Source organism: Ursus arctos, unplaced genomic scaffold (assembly GCF_023065955.2).
Source record: "Ursus arctos isolate Adak ecotype North America unplaced genomic scaffold, UrsArc2.0 scaffold_17, whole genome shotgun sequence".
Classification (NCBI taxonomy): domain Eukaryota; kingdom Metazoa; phylum Chordata; class Mammalia; order Carnivora; family Ursidae; genus Ursus; species Ursus arctos.
The window spans coordinates 48,004,582-48,029,703 of record NW_026622841.1 but is presented as its reverse complement, the minus strand read 5'-3'; the positions used below and the strand labels follow the sequence as shown (position 1 = coordinate 48,029,703).

General features: G+C 37.3%; 2 protein-coding genes across 3 annotated transcripts in view; one reads left to right on the top strand and one right to left on the bottom strand.

The window, feature by feature from the left end:
• The window catches only part of THOC1 (THO complex subunit 1), a 52,835-nt gene extending 45,769 nt beyond the window's left edge, over nucleotides 1–7,066 (top strand). Inside the window, exons 18-21 of the mRNA XM_026496059.4 lie at nucleotides 2,213–2,296; nucleotides 5,181–5,328; nucleotides 6,063–6,138; nucleotides 6,659–7,066. Coding sequence (XP_026351844.1) covers nucleotides 2,213–2,296; nucleotides 5,181–5,328; nucleotides 6,063–6,138; nucleotides 6,659–6,954 — 604 coding nt within the window. The 3' untranslated portion in view covers nucleotides 6,955–7,066. The remainder of the gene's footprint in view (nucleotides 1–2,212; nucleotides 2,297–5,180; nucleotides 5,329–6,062; nucleotides 6,139–6,658) is intronic.
• Nucleotides 7,067–8,933: 1,867 nt separating this feature from the next.
• The window catches only part of USP14 (ubiquitin specific peptidase 14), a 44,845-nt gene continuing 28,656 nt past the window's right edge, over nucleotides 8,934–25,122 (bottom strand). For both annotated transcript variants that reach the window (XM_026496061.4, XM_026496060.4), the window contains 10 exons: nucleotides 24,085–24,215; nucleotides 23,084–23,164; nucleotides 22,623–22,708; nucleotides 20,777–20,891; nucleotides 18,286–18,351; nucleotides 18,036–18,128; nucleotides 16,539–16,667; nucleotides 11,565–11,625; nucleotides 11,097–11,204; nucleotides 8,934–10,050 (listed from right to left, as the gene is read on the bottom strand). In XM_026496061.4, coding sequence (XP_026351846.1) covers nucleotides 9,899–10,050; nucleotides 11,097–11,204; nucleotides 11,565–11,625; nucleotides 16,539–16,667; nucleotides 18,036–18,128; nucleotides 18,286–18,351; nucleotides 20,777–20,891; nucleotides 22,623–22,708; nucleotides 23,084–23,164; nucleotides 24,085–24,215 — 1,022 coding nt within the window. In that variant the 3' untranslated portion in view covers nucleotides 8,934–9,898. The remainder of the gene's footprint in view (nucleotides 10,051–11,096; nucleotides 11,205–11,564; nucleotides 11,626–16,538; nucleotides 16,668–18,035; nucleotides 18,129–18,285; nucleotides 18,352–20,776; nucleotides 20,892–22,622; nucleotides 22,709–23,083; nucleotides 23,165–24,084; nucleotides 24,216–25,122) is intronic.

Genomic DNA, 25,122 nt, shown 5'->3' with positions numbered 1-25,122 from the left:
GTAAGATAGCAAACAAATGATAGCATCAACAAAACCAAACAATGTTTTTTAAAGACTAGGAAAATTTTAAAAATGGTAGCAAGCAGGTAAGTAAATTTAGATCCCTGACAAATCTGAGGAAAAGTCAACCCAGTAGAAAAATGGACAGATCAACAGAGTTTGAAAAGTGGAAACCTTAGTAAACCTAAGAAATACTCAGCATCAGTAGTAACTGGAAATCAGATTAAAAGCCACAGCAGTAGGTTTCATAGCCAAGATATTTAATAATTTAAATGTTGTGGGAGTTTGTATGAATTGTGGATGAGTAATTTGCCAGTGCTGCTGGTGGGAGCCTAAACTGGCACGGCCACTTCAGGAAACAGTTTGGCAGTAACTGAGTTAAAGATGTGCACGCCCCACGTCCTAACAATTCCACTCCTGCACTGCTAATCTTAAAGTAGTTCTTTTAAAACTTCAGGGTGAGAATTGGTGATTTGTGAAGTCAGCTTATTAGTCGCCACCAGCATTTTTTTAGTGAAATAGAAAATATGTTTCTTGTGAAACGTTAGCTTTACTTACATATGATACACATACTCGTATTTATGTGTGTGTTTTGGGTTGTAATATAAAATTAATTCCTTACTGTGGGTCGTAGGGGAAGTTTGAAGACCATAATGCCTAAAAAAACTAGTTCACCTGCACAAATGAGATAAGCACAAGAATGTTCGTTTAGCAGTGTCGTAGCAAAAATGGGGAAAACCATTAGCAAAGGGAGAATGGATAATGTTTGGCATGTTGGTGTAGCAGACTGCCGTACAGTCAGCACCAGAACGAGGTTGAGAACTACTGCATCAGACAGACAGACTTCAGAAAAACCAGGGTGTAGATGGGTACAAGAGGGTTCCACTGTGAAAGTCTGAAGAGCTTCAAAACAGTATATGCTCAATTAAAAAAAAAAAAAAAAAAGTGTTAAATACCAAATTCTGAAGAGTGGCCGCCTCTGGGGAAAGAGAACGAGATCAGAAAGGGGAGTTGTATTTGTACTGTTTGTAAAAGACATGGCAGTGCCTCGGAGGTTCATTCCATTATTAGTCTTGATTGTTCACAGTATAGTTGACCCTTGAACACCACAGGGGTTAGGGGTGCCAACCTCCCACACAGTAAAAAATGCGCAAGTAACTTTTGATTCCCCAAAAACTTTAGTAGCCTACTGTTGATTGGAATACTGATAAGATAAACAGGTGATATACTGATATATAAAATATGAACACATTTTGTATGTTACATGTATAATCTACTGTATTCTTACAGTAAAGGAAGCTGGAGAAAAAAATATTAAAATAATAGAAAAAATACATTTAGAGTTCTGTATTTATCGAAAAAAATCCACAGATAAGTGAACCCACACAGTTCAAACTCAGTGGTGTTCAAGGGTCAACTGTGTAGTAATTTTTAAACTAATAAATGGTTCCAGACACTGATCAATGATAGTCTGGTTGGGATTTTAGTGTCATCTTGCTTTGTCTGGCGTGATATGTAAAAGAGTGATGGTAAACTCCAAGGAATCCTTCCAGCCCTCGTGTTTACCAGTTAGAGAGTGTGTTATTGTACTGAACGTTGTGAGACTGGGTGCCTGAGTTCTCCTTACAGAGCCCTTTTTTCTAGTTTTAGTCAAAGATGTCTCCTAATCAGACCTTTGGATCTTACTTATTTGCTTGACTATCAAAATCTTACTTCTAAAACCAAATTCCAGAAAGATGCAGTTAAAAACCAACCATGCTATCATGGGAATGACCTAAAATAAGCTCACAGTTCAACTCTTTAAATCTCAATATGGTCTGGTTATTAGTGCTAGGGTTTTGTTAATTGTGGCTTAAGGAAATAACATCCTTAGATGTGGACACTGGGTGTGACATTTTCCTCCTTGCTGGGGAACTTCAAATGCTAGGTAAGCCCCAGCTGCCGCTGTACCAGTAGCACTGCAGTGTAGAGCGCAGTGAGTGTTACATGACAGGGCGTATGGTGTACGACACGGTGCAGCACTGCACTGGCCCTTTACTGTCCTCTTTGAGAGTTTAGTTTTGAGTCATTTACCTCCTTAACAATCTTGGTTCCTAAGTAATGTAACTCCAGTGTGGGTAATATTCGAATCTTTTGATGCCACTATTTTAGGAGTATTTATTATCAAGAACGAACACACATGATCCTCACTAGTTGTTTTTTTAACACTCAGGGAATACATGCCAACTTTGGAGGAATTCTTTGAAGAAGCCATTGAACAGGCAGACCCTGAAAACATGGTTGAAAATGAATACAAGTAAGTAATGTTTCTTATGAGCTAACGTTCTACCGTGTATTTTTAGGGATTGGATGTACAGTAGACACTAACGGAGACCATTGATAGGGTAGTACTTTTCCTCTTAGGTGAATTGATGTACCAGGTTCACACTCGTACACATTCCTGATTTCAATGACCATACCCACTGACAAACACAACGTAGAACCACACTGGTTTCGAAAAATAAGAACAATCCCCTTGGGCCTCCACCTCCCTCCAACGATCCTCTTTTCCCCTTCAAATCAGTGTCTCCCGAGACGTGTTGATAACCATTGCCTTCATTTCCTCACCTCCCATTCCCTCGTCAGCTCACTGCTACTGGGCTGTCTCCCTGTCCCTCCACTGAAATAGCACTCGTCAAGGTCATGACATCTTTTTTTGACCTCCCAGCAGCATTCACCACTTGTCTCTCCTTCCTTTAGATAATGTGTTCTTCTCTTGACATCCATTAAAATACACTCCTGCCTCACTGCCGGCTCCCCATCCTCTGCCTAACTTCGATTTTGGGGTAACCTCAGGACTCAGTCTCAGCTTTTTCATCTAATCTTCTAGGCACCACCACACAGCCCTGTGGTTTTAAAGATTTTTTAAGATATTTATTTTAGAGAGAGTGTGCAAGTGGGGGGAGGGGCCAGGGGAGGGAATCTCAAGCAGACTCCACACTGAGGGCGGAGCCCTATGTGGGGCTTGATCTCACATCCCTGAGATCATGACCTGAGCAGAAACCAAGAGCCGGGCACTCAACTGACTGAGCCACCCACATACCCCAGCCCCATGGTTGGAAACAGGCATTTCGGTGTTCTCTTTTAAGGGCAAGGACCCTCTTGTCAGACTGCCTGGGTTCCAATCCTAAGACACTCCTCACTCACTGGCTAGGCTACTGGAGCTACTGTAACCCCTTTCTGCTTGTTTTCTCATTGCTAAATAGTAATAATACCCATTTCGTGGGGTTATTCTGAGGATCTTTTTGAACCACACAGGACATGGAGTTAGCACACAATAGATAGAGTGCTGTGACTCGTGTGACCTTGTTGACTAGTTGGGAGTTACAGTTACTGTGATCTCTTGCCTAATGATGCTCTGGGCAGTTCTCCAGCATGAGAATTGTGATGTTCGAACTCACAAGTCTGACCACTTGCTTAAACTCTTCCAGCATCTCTGCCCGTTAAAATTAGGATGAAATCCAAACTCCTTACTGGAGCCTAAAAGACATGAGTCTGGCTACTGCCTACTCTTTCAACTACATCTCTCTCCTCTTTGTTCATTTTCTCTCTGCTTTAACTACACCAGCCAGGTTTCTGTTCTTCAACTCAGAGGTCTGTCCATGTCAGGACCTTTGCACTTGCTGTGCTGTTTGCTTGAAGCTTCTCCCCAAGCTCTTCCTGTGGGGCGGCTTCACTTCACCTCTCCTCTCAGATACTGCCTCAAGGCTGTTTTTCCTGGCCCCAGAAGCTCCTCCCGATCTGAAATTCTCATTTCTCGTGTTCTTCTCATCCTTACCCGTGTGACATTCTTACACCTTGTGTGTATCAGTAGCAAGGAGGCTCGCCAGCACCTTTCCCAATTCACCGTCAGGTACTCCCTGAGCACTCAGCATGTATACGGCTAAGGTAGAAAGTGTCCGGATCTCCATTTTACAGTTAAAGTGAGGCATAGACCAGTCACGTATTGAAGTTCTCATCTGGTACACGCTAGAGCCAGGAAATCACTCTGGCCTCAGGGCCCTGCTCTTAACTGCAGTATTGTAGTGTCTCGAGTGTTCAGGGTACCCCCAAGGTTTGAGTACCCAGCGCAACAAGTATTTGTTGAATGTATGAATGTGATAGTTCCCCACAAACCTTGGTTTAAGAACCTGAATGGTACGGACTGCTGGGCAGGAAGAAAGTTTGTATGTGTAACTGGTGGGGAATTTTGAAAATCCTTAAAAGATTGAAACTGCTTAACTGGAAATGTGTCAGAGAGGTAGGCTGGTTAACTGAGCAGGCAAAGCCTTGTACCATGACAGAGTTGGCAAGACCACAGGGTGGGAGTAGTTTGCAAGTTTGCGCTTGCTGAAAGAGGCTCGTTTGTAAGACAGGACCGAATAAACCAGGTTGCTATCCTTAAGAACTTAGGCAGATCTTCCAAATGACTTGCCAAAACTCACAAACAGAATAAATTTGTGCTCTGGATTCTTCTGCAGCTTGGCTGGTTCTGGAACATTATCTGTAAGAATCTGTGAGTTTCCATTTCTCACCTTACTGTGCAGCACCTGGTGCTGTGCTTCCTTAGGAAACAGTTCATGGAGTCAGTCATCACTGCTTGCTGTGGTGGTGATTCGATGTTTCCCTTTTAGTTTTGGAACCATTTTTATTCATTGAGTTTGTTTTAAGCAAATTAAAAATGAGATGTTATATAAATGGAAAATGACGTATTGATTGAATATGGTCAAAACTCAGTGTTGAACTTAGAAAATACTCTGAAATTCACACCTGCAGGTGGCATCGCCAGCATGGATAGCAACTCACTGAATATAGTAAACCTATTACGAATTTTTTTCTCTTAAGAGGTAGATGATTACTGTCCTGCACACAGACCTAGTTATTACTATACACATAACAATTGACTTTTTAAAATTAAGTAAAATGTATGTAAACTTTTTAGATGTGTTTGCTTTGTATGAACCTGCCTCATCAGATTCTGCTGGTTTCTAGTGTTAATTTATAAGTGTACTGCACACTGAGAGGTTCTTTAGGAATAAGATCAGAATGAAAAGAATGGTGCCTTCAGCTACTTAATGTAATTTGCCATGTGACATTCTATACTCTAACTGGAAGGCATATAGAAATAAACTAAATCACAAGACTGACATTTCTTTTCCTAGGGCTGTGAACAATTCAAATTACGGTTGGCGAGCCCTGAGACTATTAGCACGGAGAAGCCCTCACTTCTTCCAGCCAACCAACCAGCAATTTAAAAGTTTACCAGAGTATCTCGAAAACATGGTAATAAAGCTAGCAAAGGAACTACCAGTAAGTAATATAGATCGTTTTCATATTCTTTAGGTTATCTTATTTAAAACTACTAAGAAGCTGAATTTATAGTTTATCAAAAAAATAATCTACAAACCTCCATGTTTAAGAATAAGGAAATACGCATGTGAGTGTACATTTATAGGAAGTACATAAATTGATAAATTTTTTATACAGTATATAACTTAAGGTAATTTTAAAGCCCACAGTGTTTTGGTTAAACAGTTCTGTCTCACCTGTAAACTCAGACATGAATTTCCCTATTTGCCCGTGTGCTGTCCTTTATCAGACAGGTTCTGTAACGAGTAGCAGTAGGCACCTTGACCTGTCTTCCTACTCTGTTCTCTTTTCCAATACAATTTTCTCATTGTATTACAATATGGTAATAACTGTACTGTAAAATTACTCAGAAATTTTTAAGAACCCAGTTGCTTCCCTAAGTTTTCCCCAGCCTGTTGTTACTATGCGCTAGGTATTTGGAAACCATCTGCCCATACTCTTTACTGGCTCCCTTCTTCCCAGGTGTGGGGAAGGGAGAGTCTTTCCTGTCTGCTCCTCCTGCAGCTTACCACCACCCCATTTGTGATCCTTACCTGACACTCACATTTAACATGCTCAAGGATAAAGTTCTGGGCCCTGTGTGTGGAATCTCAACCACTCATGTCTAAACCAAAAGTATCCCCAGTTATTTTACAAGTTGGTATTCTTTTAAACATTCTTCTTCCTCATTTTAGCCTCCTTCTGAAGAAATAAAAACAGGTGAGGATGAAGATGAGGAAGATAATGATGCTTTACTGAAGGAAAATGAAAGTAAGAATTGAATTTTCTTGGCTATTTTACAAAATTGGAAAAGATTGGGGTTCTTTGTTGAGAGGTACGTTATTTGATCTACTTCTCAACTTCTACTGTTTATCTCAGCTGTTTCTTATAGTGAGGAATTTTAAACATTGCCTGACAACTTTTAAAATATTACACTTTATGCTATAAAATTTGGAAATGATGGGAAGGAAAGTACTTATATTTGAAGGCGACTCACATGTTTGTTAATGGGGGGCCTTTGGAAGGGGGCAGCTGCTTTCAGGGGAGGCCTTCATAATTACAATAGAGGCAACAGCTTTAGTTTTAAAAGTATTTATTCCTAGTGATCATGACTATAAGAACAATATTTACCCCATGGAAAATATTGAAGGGAACCTGTTTTAAAATAAAGCTTATGAAAGGTGATTGATTAATATTTCAGTGGCCCCGTATCTTCCCAGTTCTGTTGTATATTTTGAATTGTACATGTCCTCATGCTTTGTACATAATTTACATCTCCTGTGTTTCCTAGGCCCTGATGTTCGACGAGACAAACCTGTAACAGGGGAACAAATAGAGGTGTTTGCCAGTAAACTGGGCGAGCAATGGAAGATCCTGGCCCCCTACTTGGAAATGAAAGACTCGGAAATTAGACAAATTGAGTGTGATAGCGAAGACATGAAGATGAGAGCTAAGCAGCTACTGGTCGCCTGGCAAGATCAAGAGGGAGTACATGCGACACCTGAGAATCTGATGAACGCACTGAATAAGTCTGGATTAAGTGACCTTGCAGAAAGTCTAACTAATGACAATGAGACAAATAGTTAGCTTCTTTCTTTCCTTTTTTTTTTTTTTATTAAAACTGTGATAGATTTTGTTACCAAGCAGCATTTGATAAGAGGTCCAGTGGTTTTGGTAAACAATAAACATTTTTGTAACAGTTGTTGTACAGTTGGCTGGTGCTCTAGGAAGAACAGAAAGAATATTGGCTCTTGATAACTGACCTCAGGGTTTCAGGAGAAGGGGGTGGTTGGGAAAATGGCCAAAATAAAATGACCTCAAGGTCACATATTTTTGTTAAAATATTTATAATGAAGTCAGTAAGCAATATTTAGGGAGCATGGCGTTTTCTAAGATAAACTATGCCAACTTCGTTTCCTACATGCCATTAGTAGTTGTTACAAAATTTAACTTGCTATTCTGAAAATCCCAGAATGACTTTCTGAAACCATATAACTGCTCTAGTCTGTCTGTCTTATGCTTTAAAGCAGAGGATCAGCAAACAATGGTCCATTTCTCACCCGTTTTTACAAGTAAAATTTTATCGGCACACAGCTCTGCTGATTTAAGTATCTTCTATGCCTCCTTTCTTGCTACAACAGCAGTGTTAAGTAGTTGCGACAAAGCCTATGGCCTGTGAAACTTAAAATATTTACTATCCATCCCACCTATCACAGAAAGTGTTTGCCAGCCCCCAACTTTAAAAGAAATAGGGTGAAGTCAAAAACCTAGTCCTTTTAGCCTTACAAAAAAACTTTAAAATCCTACGTCCTTAAAATAGGGATGCATACTTCTAGGAGTGATGTGAAATTCGAGATGTAGGTGAAAGCAATCTGTAAACAGCAAAGCAAAGCACTATGGAGACAGTACCATCTACTTCTTTTCCCATTCCCACATAAGCATAATTACCCTTTAGGGCTCTAACATTAGGTCATCATTGTTTGTTTTGTATCCTGAAAGGCTACTATGTGCATATTATACCTAAGTGCACGTTACACCATAATAATTGTTCTTGCTTGGCCTTCACTTCACTGGCTACTCCCAACAGTGATACACCACAGCTCTAATATCAAAAGGGCCTCAGTGCTCATGGCACAGCATATAAGGCACATTCAGGAATCAAGACATTTTCTTGACCACTCTCCTTTCTCAAAGACCTTATAAACAAGGCTGAAATCTAAAACAGCCTTATTAGAGTATAAGTCCAATTTCTTATACTTAAAAAATCTTTGGAATAATGCTTATTTGGATCAAATAAAATGAAATCAATTTTTATAATTAAGGAATTACAATTTTAAAATTCTAACTCCATACAAGACATACTTTGTTCTACCTACCTCATCTGATCCACTAGCTACAGCATCCTGCAAATCAAATCAGGATTCTAATTGCTAAATTTATGTCCTCAAAATTGTTCAGACCATGAATAAAAAATGTAGAGTCATAAGCATCATAGCAATATCTAAGAATCATTACACTTATGGTCTCCTCCTCCCCATTCTATTCTGCACCCTCCCCCAAGGCAAAGGGAGTAATGACTGCCGGTAATTACCATTTAGCTGAAGAAGCGATTTACAAATAAGTTTCCCTGAAATGCTTATTTTATCCCCTAGCGTTCTCAGATTTTATCACATTGTTCAAAGTTGAGAGGAAAATGGTCATTATTCTCTAGGAATCTAATACAGCATAAGTAAAGATAGGAGATTTCATGATAATCCCCCAAACTTCATTTTATATACCTAACTCAAAATCAGACAAATGAACTAATTTCCTATCCTCTAAGTGTCTAGCAATCAAGGCTCTTGAAACAAAGATGAGGAATTAATTAGAACGAATTACAATGTAAGAAACCTACCATACTGAAACACCTCTTACTCTTGGTACTTTTACCATCACTTTAAAAATCATTGCTATTATTCAATTCTGAGATAGACATTAAGATTTTGGGACTAGAGGAGAGTAAAAACATTAGCTGAGCCAAAGACAGACCAATAAACATCACTGCATTCAGCATCCAAAGAACTCCGTTACTTTTACAACTTTATATATTTCTTTTAAACAGAACAATGTGAGAAGGCAGAAGAGAGAACATTTTTAGATGGATGCTTAACAGAGTAAACTAACCACCTGCAGCAACTGCGTGATATTAAATATTCCTAGACTTAACCCAAGCTCCAACACTCAGTAGACAAAAGACTTGAGGTCAGAAGCTGTACGTCCCTCTTTTTTTTATTAAATATCCTCATGTTCTAAAAATAAGCAACCAGAGCTTGTCAACTTTTTTAAGGTTGATTACTACAAAACCATTGCAAAGTTAAATATACAAACCATAGTACATCAGAGAGACACAATAATGAATGTATAATCAAATGTACTATTACTGATCACAATTTATTTTAAAGTCACGAAAAGCCAGCAACAGTCAGGCTGGACAAATACTTGATTGTACCCATGTTTCCATGGGATGTGGGCAGCAGCACTGAGTAACACAATGAGAGCAACACTTACTTCCTTTCCACCTTCCTGGCAAAATTTTTGTTAGATAAGGCAAAGGACGGGCAGCTATGAATCACTGGTGGTTTGAACCATGCAAGAACAACAACAACAAAAAGAGGAATAGGTGTGCAATAAACATCTGATTGCTGAATCCTGGGCTGAAAAAGGCAGGGAGAAAAAATTTAATCACCAAAGGTAATGGCTGAAAGGCATTTCAAATCAGAACTTTTAAAAATTAATGCAAGAAATAAGCTTTTTAAAAATGTCTTCCTGCAACCTTTATACAGGGCAGCACAAGTCCAAAGGCAATTTTCTTTTTTTTCTGTAATTTTTTTAGGTTGATCCACAGAGTGGTCTGCTTCACCCTCTTTTGTTCCACATGAGAGGGGAAAACACATAAAACCACCTAAATATCTTCCTCTACAGCTCTGGATTATAGAAATGATCAACAAATAACATTTATTTCACACCTAAACATAAATAGCTAAAATGAAGATTACTGTTCACTTTCCTCTTCCATTATTTCAACTCTGCGGGGCCCATAGAGTAAAACATATGCTATGTGCCAGTCTCCACCACCAGAAAGCCGCAAGATATCCTCTGGTGTCACGATGCTGACCTTATCATCGTCAAACTTAATCCATTCATCTAAAGAACAAGAGAAGAAAATGAAATTAGTATCATACATGGTTTCCTCAGTTCCATTTCAAAAATAGGTACTGAGTAATTTTATGCACAGCAGTATTCCATCTGCCATACTAACAGTTTTCAAAGTGTGGTTCAGGGACTACTCAGGTTCCAAGACCATTTTGGGGGTACCATGAAGGTCACAATTTTTTTATAACACTACTAAAGCATTATTTGCCTTTTTCCCCTCATTCTCTCAAGTGTGCTTTGGAATTTTCCAGAAGTCACAGGATATGTGATAAAGCAAGAGACTAAATGGAGAAACAGGAGGATCCAGCTGTCTCCTATTAAGCCAGACAAAGCAGACCTACAAAAACAAATCAATACTATTTCTTGCTATTTTTTTGTTTTGGAAAATATTGTTATCTTTGCTATTTATGTGAGATATAATGGTTTTATTACTATCAGTTTCCAACGAGTTAATTTCTCAGTTTTAATTTCTATTATAGTAAATATTAAAGAGAATCCTCATAGGAGATAATGCTTAGTGAAATAAGTCAAGCAGAGAAAGACAACTATCATATGATTTCTCTCATCTATGGAACATAAGAACTAGAATGATCAGTAGGGGAAGAAAGGGATAAAGAAAGGGGGGGTAATCAGAAGGGGGAATGAAACATGAGAGACTATGGACTATGAGAAACAAACTGAGGGCTACAGAGGGGAGGGGGGTGGGGGAATGGGATAGACCGGTGATGGGTAGTAAGGAGGGCACGTATTGCATGGTGCACTGGGTGTTATACACAACTAATGAATCATCGAGCCTTACATCGAAAACCGGGGATGTACTGTATGGTGACTAACATAATATAATAAAAAATCATTATTTAAAAAAAAGAAAAGAGAATCCTCATAAACAAAAGCTCTTTGTGGACCTCAACAATTAAGAATGTAAAGGGGTTCTGAGACCAAAAAGTTTGAAAACCACTGTGCTATAAAATTTGTACTAAATAAACTGTTAAAATGATTAACAATTGGAGAAAACAAACAAAAAACAGAATCCTTACCTTGTTTCCTTTTCACCCATGATACATAATGGCCTGAAGAGCTAGACCTTCCCTGATGTGTTAACACTGCTTGTAAGTCATAGTATCCACAATTATTGGAGCCAATGTCTAAAGAAAGATGCAAATCCAACAATATTAGACAATGAAGAGACATGCTTTCTCCAGTTGGGCAGCAAGCAGGAAGTCTGAGGGTTAGCCCATTAATAGAATTCAGTAAGATACTACAGGTCAAAGTTAAGGATTTATGGAAGATATTTTAAGAAGTATGATATTATTCATAGAACTACATTCTAAAAAGACTGATTTTTACTGTGTGTCTAATTAAGGTAAATTGTACTTTAAGAAAAATTTCTTTTTAAAAAAGCATGATCCCTGAAAAAAAATAGATTAAGTGCCAAGACAATAATTTTACCTTAAGCAGACACACATACACACAGTAACTCAACTGAAATGATTTTTTCCACTTACCATCAGCAAAAGAAAAGGGCTCATATTTAACTTCTTTCTGGGGACTACTCTTTTTGTCACTCTGAGGGGAAAAAAATGTTAAATCATGATATAGGAAATAAAATTTGTATTCTCTATAAGTATTCATTTCCACAAATATTTACTGACTACAATGCAAAACACTACAAATTATTAAAACGATATAACTATAGCTAACAAAACTGTAAAGCCAAAGGAGCTACACTTCAACAATATTCAATCTTGTATGCGAAGAAACAGACCCTCCAATTCTAGGACCAACCCTAAGCCACTAAACCTACAGCATACTAGTGAACAGAACAGTACAGATAAACAGTGCTCTACGGTAGAAAAGGAAAACCCAATTCTGTATTTTTACCAAAACACTATCAAACCACATAGGATTAAAAAAAAAAAGTTACCGCAATGAAACAGAAAAGTCGAATTACTGCAACTAACGTTAAACCTACTAAGACACGGCCGCCTGCTCAAATGAACTGAATGAACTTAGCTTAAATGAGGTGAAATATTTAATTCAGCAAATATTTACCTAATATTGAAAGAGACAGGATTTACTACTTTAGATAAAGATCTTTGATGGGAATTCCATTTCACTGTGTAATACAAAAAAATTAAACTTATCTAGGCATATGGACACAAAGTCCTTGAAAACTATAATGCTAATGAACACGACGCAAGTAGTTTAAAGACTGCTAGAGTGACAAGAAGTCAAAGGCTCTTACAACAAAAAAAATGGCAGTTAAGTCAACCATTCCTTTTTATACTAAAATTTGACACCTAGAGCAACCATAGAAAAAGGTATACAAAGAAAAAGATTTTTAAAAAATTGTAGATAAGTCAAATTAGAATTCTATGTTCAAGTAACCTAAAGGCAATAAGAAGTGAGAGAACAAAGAGAAAGCAAAATGTAACACAGATTTAACTAACAAATCAAGTTACATTGAGTGTAAATGGTCTAAATATACCAATAAGATATTAACAGTGTATTAAAAAACATGACCAACTCTGTGCTGTCTATAAGAAACTCTTCAAATATAATAATATAGGCAAATTTAAAGTAAAAAAATACAAAAGTACATCAAGTAAACATTAAAAAAACAAAGCAGCACTGGCAATATTAATATCAGAAAAGTAGACTTCAGAGTAAAGAAAATTACACCAGGGACAGAAAAGGACGTCACATAATATAAAAGGGTCACTGCACCAAGAATACGTAGCAATCCTAATGGTGTAGGCACCAAATAACAGAGCTACAAAACATGGAAAGCAAAAGCTGACAGAACTGAATGGAGAAACACATAAAAGACAATTTTAGCTTTCTCGCTTCTCTCACAAAAACTGACAGAAAAACTCTAAAAAATGGCATGGTTATACGAACATGCAACACCACCATCAACCAACTGGATCTAATCAACATCTAGAGAACGTTCATTCCATTCAACAACAGAATACAATTTTTTTTCCAAATACCCAAGGAACACATACCAAGACAGATCACATCCCAAGCCATAAAGCAACCTTGAACAAATTTAAAGGAATTTAAATCACACAAGTGTGTTCTCTCACCACAATGAAATCAAACTAGAAGCAGTAACAGCAAGATGACAGAAAAATTTCCAAATATTTGAAAACGAAACAAGACACTTCTAAATAACCGGGTCAAAGAAAAGTCTCAAGGGAAATTCCACAACAACCTGTGGAATAAAACTGAGAGTCCAGAAATATGTATCTACAGTCAACTGAGTCTCCTAAAGGGTACCAAGACCATTCAATGGGCAAAGAATAGGATATTCACATGCAACAGAATGAATATGGATATGCAACCTCATCCCATCCACAAAAATTAACCCAGAATGGATCAAAAACCTGAACGGGAAGAACTGAAACTATAAAACAGATATAAATCTTCGTGGCCTTTAACTAGGCAATGGTTTGTTAGATATGACACCAAAATCAAGAACAACCAAAGGAAAAAATACAGTGGATTACCTAAAAATTAAAAACTTTTCCTCTGCAAAAGACCCTAAAGAAGATGAAAAGACAAGAAAAAGGCAAGAAGGAAATATTTGAAAGCCATGTATCTGACAAAGGATTAGTATTTATAATATAAAGAACTCCCAAAATTCAAGAGTGAAAAATAGCACAATTAGAAAATGAAGAGAAGCCATGAAGAAACATTTCACCAAAGAGGATATACAGGTAACAAATAAATACATGAAGACACATTCAATATCATTAGCCATTAGGAAAAAGCAAATTAAAAACCATAATGAAATATCATTGCAAACCTATCCAAATGGCTAAAATAAAGAATACTGACACCAAATTCTAGCAAGAATATACAAAGTGGATCAGTCATACACTGCTAACAAGCATCTAAAATGGTACGGTCCCTATGGAAAACCTTTGACAGTTTCTTTAAAAATTAAATACACAACTACCATGCAATCTAGCAATTATACTACTGGGTATTTATTCCCAGAGAAATGAAAAGTTATGTTTACACTAAAACTGGTACATGAGAGGTGCCTGGGTGGCTCAGTCGGTTAAGTGTCTGCCTTCGGCTCAAGGTCATGATCCCAGGGTCCTGGGATTGAGCCCCGCATCGGGCTCCCTGCTCAGCAAGGAGTCTGCTTCTCCCTCTCTCTCTTTCTGCCATTCCCCCTACTCATGCTCTGTCTCTTTCAAATAAAAAATATTTTTTAAAAATGGTACATGCGTGCTTACAGCAGCTTTATTCAAAATAAAACTAGAAACAAACCAGCTGTCCTTTAACAGCTGAATAGTTAAGCAAAATGTGGTATATGCATACCATGAAATACTATTCAGCAATTAAAAAGGAACTACTGCTATACAAAATGATTTGGGCTAATTTCCTGAGAATTATGTACGCTGAGAAAGAATATCCCAAGAAGTTACATACTATATGATTCCATTTATATATTATATATTATATACTACATAGTATATATAATATATAGTATGTGTGTGTGTGTATATGTATATTCCATTTCATATCTCAAAATGACAAAACTATAGAAATGGAGAACAGGTTAGCAGTTGCTAGGAATTGAGGAGGAGGCAGGGGCCAAAGGAAAGCAGGTTTGGCTGTAAAGGGGCAGTATGCAGAATCTTTGCGGTGATGAGAATGTACTGTATCAAGACTGCATCAAAGTCAATATCCAAGTGGTGATACCGTATTACTGTTTTGCAAGATATTACCACAGGGGCAACTTGGTAAAAGGTACTCGGATCTCTTCATATTTTTTTTTTAAGATTTTATTTATTTATTTGACAGAGAGAGCACATGAACAAGTAGGGGGAGTGGCAGGCTGAGGGAGTGGGGGAGCTGAGCAGGGAGCCTGATGTGGGGCTCGATCCCAGGACCGAGATCATGACCTGAACCAAAGGCAGACGCTTAATGGACTGAGCCACCAAGGCGCCCCTCTTCATATTATTTCTTATAAATTCATGTGATTCTACAACTATCTCAAAATAAAGTTTAATATTTAAAAAAAAAAGCATTTAACATACACAGACACACACAATTTGCAGAAGAATTTAAATTTGATATATAGTATCACACTGGAAATATTTCTAGTTACCAGGAAGATCTTTTTCATTGTGGGGAAAAAAAAAATCCAACACAGTTCAGCTGTACCCTATCTGAACCTAAAATAATACAACTTACTAAATATAAAGTTTCCTAAGGTGGTGATTTTAGCAGTTACAGGCAGGCATACAAGCAGCACTTATTTTAAAAATACAATTTACCACACCTGTCAGAATGGCTAAAATTAACAACACAAGAAACAACAGGTGTTGGTGAGGATGCAGAGACAGAGAAAGGGGAACCGTCTTGCACTGTTGGTGGGAATGCAAACTGGTGCAGCCACTCCGGAAAACAGTATGGAGGGGCCCCAAAAAGTTAAAAACAGAACTACCCTATGACCCAGCAGTTGCACTACTGGGTATTTATCCAAATGATACAAGAAGACAGATTCGAAGCGGTACATATATCCTGATGTTGACAGCAGCATTATCAACAACAGCCAAACTATGGAAAGAGGCCAAATGTCTATCGACTGATGAATGGATAAAGACATGTGTACACACACACACACACACACACACACACACACACACACACAGGAATATTACTTAACCATCAAAAAGAATGAAATCTTGCCATTGGCAATGACGTGAATGGAGCTAGAGTGAAGTAAGTGAAATAAGTCAGTCAGAGAAAGACAAATACCATATGATTTCACTCATGTGGAATTTAAGAAACAAAACAGATAAACATGGGAAAAAAGAGTCAAACAAACCATTAGAGACCCTTAACCACACAGAACAAACAAGGTTGTTGGAGGGAGGCAGGTGGGGGATGGGCTACAAGATGATGGGCATTAAGGAGGGCACTAGTTTCGATGAGCACTGGATGTTGTACGTAAAATGATGAATCACTGAATTCTCCTGAAACCAATATTTCACGGTATGTTAGGTAACTTGAATTTAAATATAAATTAAATAAAAAATTTAAAGATACAACTTATTTGTCACAGTAGGCATAAATGAGCCAATATTCTACACCACTACTTCCGTCTAAAAATAGAGATAACTCCATGACTTACAAGGAAAATAAAATACAATGAAAATACTAGGCAAGATTTTATGTGAAATGCTTTGAGGAGATAAATACAAAAGGGATCCAGGCTGTGGATTACAGAAGAAAAGAAAATATTAAGCTTACTCTACCTTAAAGGGCCTATTTACCATCACTAGAGTTTTTTCTTATGCTAAAATACACCAAAAACTTTGTATATGTGCTAAATAAAATACAGGTTCATCCATTTTTACCAAGAGATTAACAAAGTAATTACTAAGAGATTAATCAGTATTCAACAATTACTTTGTTACACTATTAAGGTAAGAAAATCAGCAATAAGAACCTACTGTCTTTGGCTGCTGATTCACTTTTTTATCTTCTAGATCCTTGAATTTTGATCGAAAAGAGACCATTTTCTCCTGAAGTTCTGGGGTACACAGTTCATACACATCCAACATAAGAGGAAATTTAACATCCTATATACAAACCAAAAAGAAAAAATATGTGTAAACACACTTATAAAGGTAGTTATTTAAAATATCTATCATACTTTTATAGTAATACTTCCATAATTCAAAGAAGTTGAAAATAAAATTTATTTAAAAAATCACCTGGAAATCTATGCAGCTGAAAACATCACAGTGTTTATGTTCAATCTGGTCCCAATTTTTTTTTTTTTTAAATAGGCTCCATGCCCAGTGTGGGGCTTGAATTCAGGACCCTAAGATCAAGAGTCGCATGCTCTGCTGACAGCCAACCAGGCGCCCCTGGTCCTAACTTTTTAAGATTAAAAAAATTTGCTTAGCTTTTTTTCCAGTTAAACCCATGACTCTGACCACAGAAGAGTTACCAAAATTTCTATGACAAAAGCAGCATTTCAGAAACACAGCACATCAGTTGCTGTGAAAATAATGCATACCTACCACTGACAATGGAATCAATTTACAAATGGCATCACTTAATGACTTTCTGTAATGTGAAATACACCTTTACATAAAAATAATAGTGATATGGTTCAATAACTACTAATACATAAAGTTAACAATAGTAAACACTCCAACTACATTTAACCTTATCATGTAACAGTAAGTATATCTGAAATCGTACTATGAATTTCAGCTCAAGAGGCTAGAATTACATATACCTCTCCGAAAGATCAAGGACTGTGGGTATGTAGCAGAGCTACAGTTCTACAGAAGAGCTACATCGTAAGGCTGGTTCTTACTCAAGAGATTACAATTACTGCACTAGAGAGTGCAGCATGTTTTAATGCTTCCTACCCCACACCCCCATCCTACCCCACACTCCAATCCTCTAAACTTGCTGTCAGTTATCTGTGGAGCTGAGCATCTGGTCTACAGCAGTATTTCTGGGGAGTGGAGGGCATCCATCAGAACTAATTGCGAATCTTTTGAAAAATTTTTAGGACTGCAGGCCCTACTTAATCAAATGCTAGGGGTGGGCTGGTGGTAAAAGTCAGGCATCTGTATGAGTTAAAATAAAAAGGACAAGGGCACCTGGGTGGTTCAGTTGATTATGTGTCTGCCTTCAGCTCAGGTCAAGATCCCAGGGTACCGGGATTGACTCCCACATCAGGCTCCTTGCTAAAGCAGGAAACTTGCTTACTTGCTTCTCCCTCTGCCTCCCACTCTCCCTGCTCATGCACGCACACTCTCTGACAAATAAAATCTTAAAAAAAGAACCACTTGTCTAATGTTAGTAACTTCCCTACTTAAAATATTTCAAAGAAAGTTTACCCCTAAAGGAAGAAAGAAACCTATTGTGAATTAGGGATTGCTGTCAAAGAATTACAATATTTTATTATACTGAAGTTCATTACTAACCTTAAGAACTTTAGCATTCACAGATTCCTTCTCTTTATAAAAAAATCGAACCATCTGAATAGTCAAGTAAGCAGGTAGTCGGCTGATCTTAGACTGAGGAGGAAAAAAAAATGCAAGAAATCTTATCACATGCAAATACCACACAAGTTTTTAATGCCTTGGTTTGGTAAAAACAAAGACTGGGTAAAATGAACTAACTGGAAACCTTTCATCAAAATGGATTCAATTTCAAAAGGAAAGCACAACTTACAGATTTGATATATAAAGCATTTCTTTGCAATGTTGGAGACTGTTTGGTGATTTCTTCCTGAAGTCGCTAAAAAAAAGAACAGAAGACCAAACATTTTTAGTTTTAAAGAATTTTTTTCTGCAATACAGAACCATACTTTTTTTTTTAAAAGTAAGCTCTACATGCAAAGTGGGGCTTGAACTGATGACCTCGAGGATCAAGAGTCACATGCCAGCCAGGCGCCCCTAGAATCACACTTTCAGCTCTTCTAAAAATTAGGACTCCTTAATAGACAATACATGTCAATGTATTCATACCACTGAAAAATAATTTCAATGAAGACAATATAGGAAGGCTTTTAGATATACTTCAGCATATAAAAGGTAACAATTTCTACTGGTGTGAACTCCTCAGAATATAAATAATGTTTGAAGTTTTAAACTGTGACCCAAATGTTGCTCAGATTCTGAGTTTACACCGTATTTTATAGAACATAAAAAAGCCTGTATGGTTTCTGTCTACATACAGATTATCAGAATACTCACACAGGACAATTATGAGAATATAGGAAACCCTTGTTCTTATTCCTTATGTATCAAAGCCTCTAGAACCAATCATTCTCAAATTTGAGAAAAGTCATCACACAGAAAACCTGTTAATCTAACAAATGTGGAAAAGCCTTTAGCGACTATACATATCTTAACCATCATGTCTGCCTTCCATTTTTTACAGCCTGTGTGACACTCAGAGAGACAGTGACCCCTCTGGGCATCATATGGAAATGATGACAATGCCTACATCACAGTGCTGTTGTTGGAACTACAGAAGTTAGTACATGTAAAACCACGGACAACCATTTGGCATATATTCTATATTCAATAAACATAAGCTACTATTTCTAACATTTAAAAAAGCACTACTAATGTGCTCTGCTTTGTAAGAACATTAATACACAAGAAATTAGAGTTAAAAATATACTGTTCATGTTCACTATAAGCATGTTACTTGTGTAATTTTTTTTTAATTTTTAAAAATTATTAATCTCATTACAAAAGGAATCACTGTGTAGCTTTCTAACATTTAATCAAGTCTGTTTGGCAGCAAAGAGGTAAAGAAATATGGAGCGAAATTACTCTAATCAGAACAAATGATGGTAAAGCATCTAAACAACGGGCAAGACAATGAAACACCGCAGAAATACGTGCTTTTCAAGAGTTCGTATCCGGCGTGATGTCATCAGGTAAGCTGTACATATTATCACCAATCCACTACCATCCAGAAGTTGCAAGTATACTTAGTTTTTCTGGAATTTTATAAAGTTATGAGGAAAAATATCCTGGAGAGTCCCTGCCAAAACATTCCATTCTCTACTCTCCAATTACGCTTATGCTTCATGTTCTGATGCCCTGAAACTTGCACGTCATAATTTGTTATACGACTCTTCGTGGTTAGTTATTATTTTTAACCTTTTAAAATGAACTTCTCTTAAAAGCCAGTATGCCTCACTACACTCCCCCTCAGTATCACAGAGCAGAGAATATTACTTTCTATTTGCCTCTTATGCTGCATTTACCAACCACTCCCCTAAGTGATCTTACCCCAAATTGTAGATGGGAACTCCCTGATGACCAATTATCTTGTTTATGAATGCCATCCCCGCCCCCAATGCACTGCTTATCCTTCAAACCATGTACATATTTCCCAAACCATATCAAAGTACTACATTAGCAAGCAAAATTGTTATATTTTATCTGCTCATTCGAGTGGATTCTATAGTATGAAAATGGGGAAAGAACACTAACTGGAGAATGAGAGAATCGAGTCCTAGACCCAGCTCTGCCACAAAGCAATGAAGTCACTTACATTCCAGGACCTCAACTGCAATACTGGTGTGCAGCGGGCCTGCGCAGCCTGACTGGCACAGAACAATCCCAGTTTATACCTCATCATTACTGATAAACCCTCATTATATACCCTCAGAGGCCTCCTGCAAGCCTCTGGTCACAATATATTTGTCGACCTATCAATACACAACCTTGTGTTACACGTTTCTATTTAATGACAACTTACTGTCTTCACAGCCAACTATACGGTAACTCATCCCTAAATGAAGCTTATCTAACAAACATTTTCTCCTTAAGGCTTATCTAATAAACATTCACACACAGCCTTCTTAGGCTTAGAACACTAGACAGCACTTCAGCACTACGGCTGAAGGCCATTTTAAACAGCAAATCACCAACAAAAAGCACAAAACTGCAAAAAATTGTGGTACTAAAATTACTGTAAAAGGACACTTGGTAATAGTATGAGCTGAAACAAGAAGGCAGACCATCACCTTTTTGGACCTCAAGTGAGACTGTGTCTGGCAACTCAAAATTTTTGCCACAAAAAGCGTGTCTACAAAGGACTATGAAAGCACCAAGTACTGATGTTAGAATTACAGATAAATTAGATGCATCTGCAAATACAGAATCCATTTATAATGAGGATCAACTGTAACTGATCTTACCAATTTAAGTCCTGTAAAAAGATACTTGACTTCCTGATTGATAAAACAGCTAAGCTGAAGCTGATTTTCCTTTCCTTTAGTGACCTCTTCTTCTTCAGATTCTGTACATTTCATGCTTTGAGAAGTAAGATAAGGAATATACCAACAGGTAATCAATCTGCTAGAATAGGTTGTATGGTGAATGTAATAAATCATCCTAATGGTATTAAAATTAATAGCATCAATATTTGCAAATGACATCCAATAAAGGGTTAGTATCCAAAATATATGAAGAACTTACACAACACCAAAATAATAATTCAATTAAAAAATGGGCAGAAGACATAAAGAGAACAGACATTTCTCCAAAGACATATAGATGGACAACACATGAAAAGATGTTCAACGTCACTGATCATCAGGGAATGCAAATCAAAACCACGGTGTCACCTCACAACTCTCAGAAACACAAAAACAACTGTTGGGGCCCCTGGGTGGCTTAGTTGGTTAAACGTTCAACTCTTGATTTCACCTCAGGTCATCATCTTGGAGTCGGAGACTGAGCCCCACATCAGGCTCTGCACTGGACATGAAGCCTACTTAAGATTCTCCCTCTCCCCCTCCCTTACCCCCACCTTTCTCTCCCTCTCTTAAAAAAAAAAAAAAAAAAAGCAAGTGTTGGTGAGGGATAGGAGAAAAAGGAACCCTCATGCACTGTGGATAGGAATGTAAAACGGTGCAGCCACCGTGGAAAACAGTGTGGAGTTTCCACAAATTAAAAACAGAACTACCATATGATCCAGTAATTCCACTACTAGGTATTTACCCAAAGAATACAAAAACACTAATTCGGAAAGACATATGCACCCCTATGTTTACTGCAGCATTATTTACAATGGCCAAATTACGGAAGCACCCCAAGTGTCCATCGACAGACGAATGGATAAAGAAGATGTGGGGGGTATATACAATACTATATTATTCAGCCATAAAAAAGAATGAAATCTTGCTATTCGCAACAACATGGATGGATCAAAGGTGTATAATGCTAAGTGAAATAAGTTGGTCAGAGAAAGACAAATACTGTATGATTTCATTCTCAAGAACGAAGGAGGTGGGTGAGGGTATGGGTGAAATAGGTGATGGGGATTAAGAGTACACTTACTGTGATAGGCACTGAGTAATGTATGGAACTGCTGAATCACTATATTGTACATCTGAAACTAATCTAACACTGTATATTAACTACACTGGAATTTAAAAAATCAATAGCATTGTTCATTGGTATTTAAAACATTTTGGTTTCCCATATTTGTTTCAACATACTTTCAAGGGCTTCATGCACTTACCAACAACATGAGTAATGAATAATAAAAGTAATAAAAGGATAAACTCTAAACAAATGTAAGTTGGTACCTACACAGTCTTCAAATAGTTTTAACACAAAGATATATAAACAGAAATCTTTAAGCTTCTACCCATGACCCAGAAAATAGTCCTTCCCTGAATTCATGAATTCACGTTTTATGAACTGGTTCAATCTCATGCATATAATCTGCTTGATACACTCTTTCACACAATTAAAAATTCCCTATGAAGTGAATTAATGAGGCTGACTCTGCTAAAGATATTCTCAGGAAAAAATAATGAATATCCTTGAAGTGTCCATTTACATAAACTTTAGGATTACTCTGATTGGGTATTTTTCCAAAATTCCTAAGTTTCATTATATCTTTTAGGCATAAAAGCCTCTGAAGAATTTTTCTATATACCCCACCCACCACTCCAGTCAACAATGCTACTGATACCAATTCACTTCTAGTAAGTTATGAGTACAGTCTCTACAAATCTTGGCTCATAAGGATACGTAGTTTCAAACTCAACTCCGAAGAACTGATCAATTAAACTTTTCTTTTTAGAAGGTGTCGCTGCTGATGCAGATGAAGAATCTGTCTGCAAAAATTAAAATGAAATAAAAGTTCCAATTTTACTTTATATAGATATTAATGTATATTTTCCCCACACAATCCAGTTTAGTAAATACATATTTAAGCTTTTTAAAATGTAATCCCTTTCTGTAAAAGCCTCTGTTCAAAAAACATTACCAAAAGACTACAGATGCTCAATAGTATCAATTACGTTTAATAAATAATACAATGAATTCAAGTGTCCAATGCAAGCTTTCAATTTCCAACCATAGATCGAGCATCTAAAGTATTCAAATACATGTCTATCTATTAGGATGAATTTATTTCAAGCTTTTGAGGTCGGGGGGTATAATTATCAAGGTATAATGAAAACCTATAACCACAAACATGTGTCAATTACCTCTTTAACAGAATCATCCTCTATGGCTTCCAATTTCTGTTGCAATACTCGCATCATTTGTATCCAACATTCATTAGCATCCTGTAATTTTAAAATGACAAAGTAAGTAATTCTGGCTGTGATATTCTTTTATCTACAAAATCCTTCCAAAAGAATTACTGTTTCATTAGGGAAAGGAAGAAGGCTATTTTTTTAATTTAAAAATATTAACTCAAATTAGATGTTATAGGATCTTCAAAACAATGAGGAATTCCAGAACATTCATTCATTCAAGAGATATTTACTGAGCTCCTCCTTCTGCTAACCACTGTTTTAAGACACAGGAATAAACACAGCAGTAACCAAAACAGAAAAAGTTCTCCAATGGGAACATAAACAAAATATAACATAAATTCACCTAAAGAGAAGAGTTATGATAAAAAAAAAAAAAGCGATACGGGAGCAGAAAGTGATGAGGGGAAAGAAGTGTGCTATTTCAATAGGAGAGTCAAGAAAACTTCTGTGATGCCTTGACATTTGAGCCATGAGACCTGAACGAGGTGAGGAAGCAAGCCATGCACGTATCTGAGAGCCAAAGAAGTGAGAGCAAAGACCCTGAAGAAAGAGGATACTGGAGGGTTTAAAAATAACCAGGAAGCCAGTGTGTTTGAGAGCCAAAGAAGTAAGCAAGGGGGAAGAGTGGCACATGAGGAGCTCAGATAGGGAGCCAGGAGCTAGATTATTCAGGACTGGGATAAAAAAAAAATCACTATGAGATAACGAATAAGGGACAAACATAATCCTATTTACATTTTATAAAGGACTCTGGAGGCTGTGTGCAGAAGGACAAAAACAGAAGCAAGGTAATAGTTAACAGACCACTCCAGGCAAGACATAAGGATGTTGTGAACCAGAGAGGACTGATAACGAGTATGTTTGGAAATACAAACACACATGGTAAGTGTACACCACCTAAGTTTTACATTTACAAAATGAAAACCACAGAACCTTGCCCTGTTTACCTGTTGAAGGTATTGTCCTTGTTCACCCTTCTCTGCAAACTGTGGAAAAGCCATGTGCAAAAACTGCAGGAGAATAATAGGTGGAATACTAGAAGAAGTTTTATCCATGGAGTCAAACAAATCTCTAAGGGCTTAAAAACAAAGCAAACACTGCTTTAATAAAACAGTGACATATTTAATACATTTACTGTAAATTAATCCTGGACTTATACAAAGAAAAACTGCTGAGTAGTATTTTTAAGTATACCTACTCTTTTTGTAGTTGTCAAATTCCCAATAAGAAAAAGATTTGTTTTTAAATCTTGAAGAACTGACCAGACTTTATAATGTAATCACTAACTATAAACAACTTCTGAGTCCTGCCCCTCAGTCTCTCTCTCTCCTTGCCAGCCCTTTGTCTTCCCAAACAAAGCAAGGCATATTCATTCACCGCAGAGAACACATAACCTCTGTCTAGGGATCAAACAGGCTAATGTTACTGTTCTGGTACTATGCCATTATCAGGCCATCAGGTCACCACTCTCAACCCACCTCCCGTTAAGCCTATACTTGGTTCCCATCTACTCAAATCCTAAATTTTAAAATCTTTTAAACATACTTCCTTACTCTATTTATAGCTAAAAACCAAAACTAATTTGCTTTCTTCAAAATCTTTCCTCCACTATCCTCTCTCACCTTCATAAACCTCATGGTCATAGACTCAGTCCTGCTCTGGGAGTTCAGAATACTCTTCCTCTGCTGACTTCCTAGCTATCACACCTTGCCCTTACTTCATGGTACAGCAAAATTCTAGTCTAGCCTAACTGGACTTGTTTTGTTAACTAATAGGTGAAATGTTATCTACCATTATTATACAAACTGAAGCCCAGCAAATACTACATCTCAGCACAAACCCAGTGTTTAATAAAATGTTCCCAAATAAGACAACTAAATGTGGTGTTCAAAAATATTTTTGAGGGGTCCCTGGGTAGCTCAGTTAAGCATCTGCCTTCGGCTCCAGTCATGATCCCTGTGTCCTGGGACTGAGCCCCACCACAT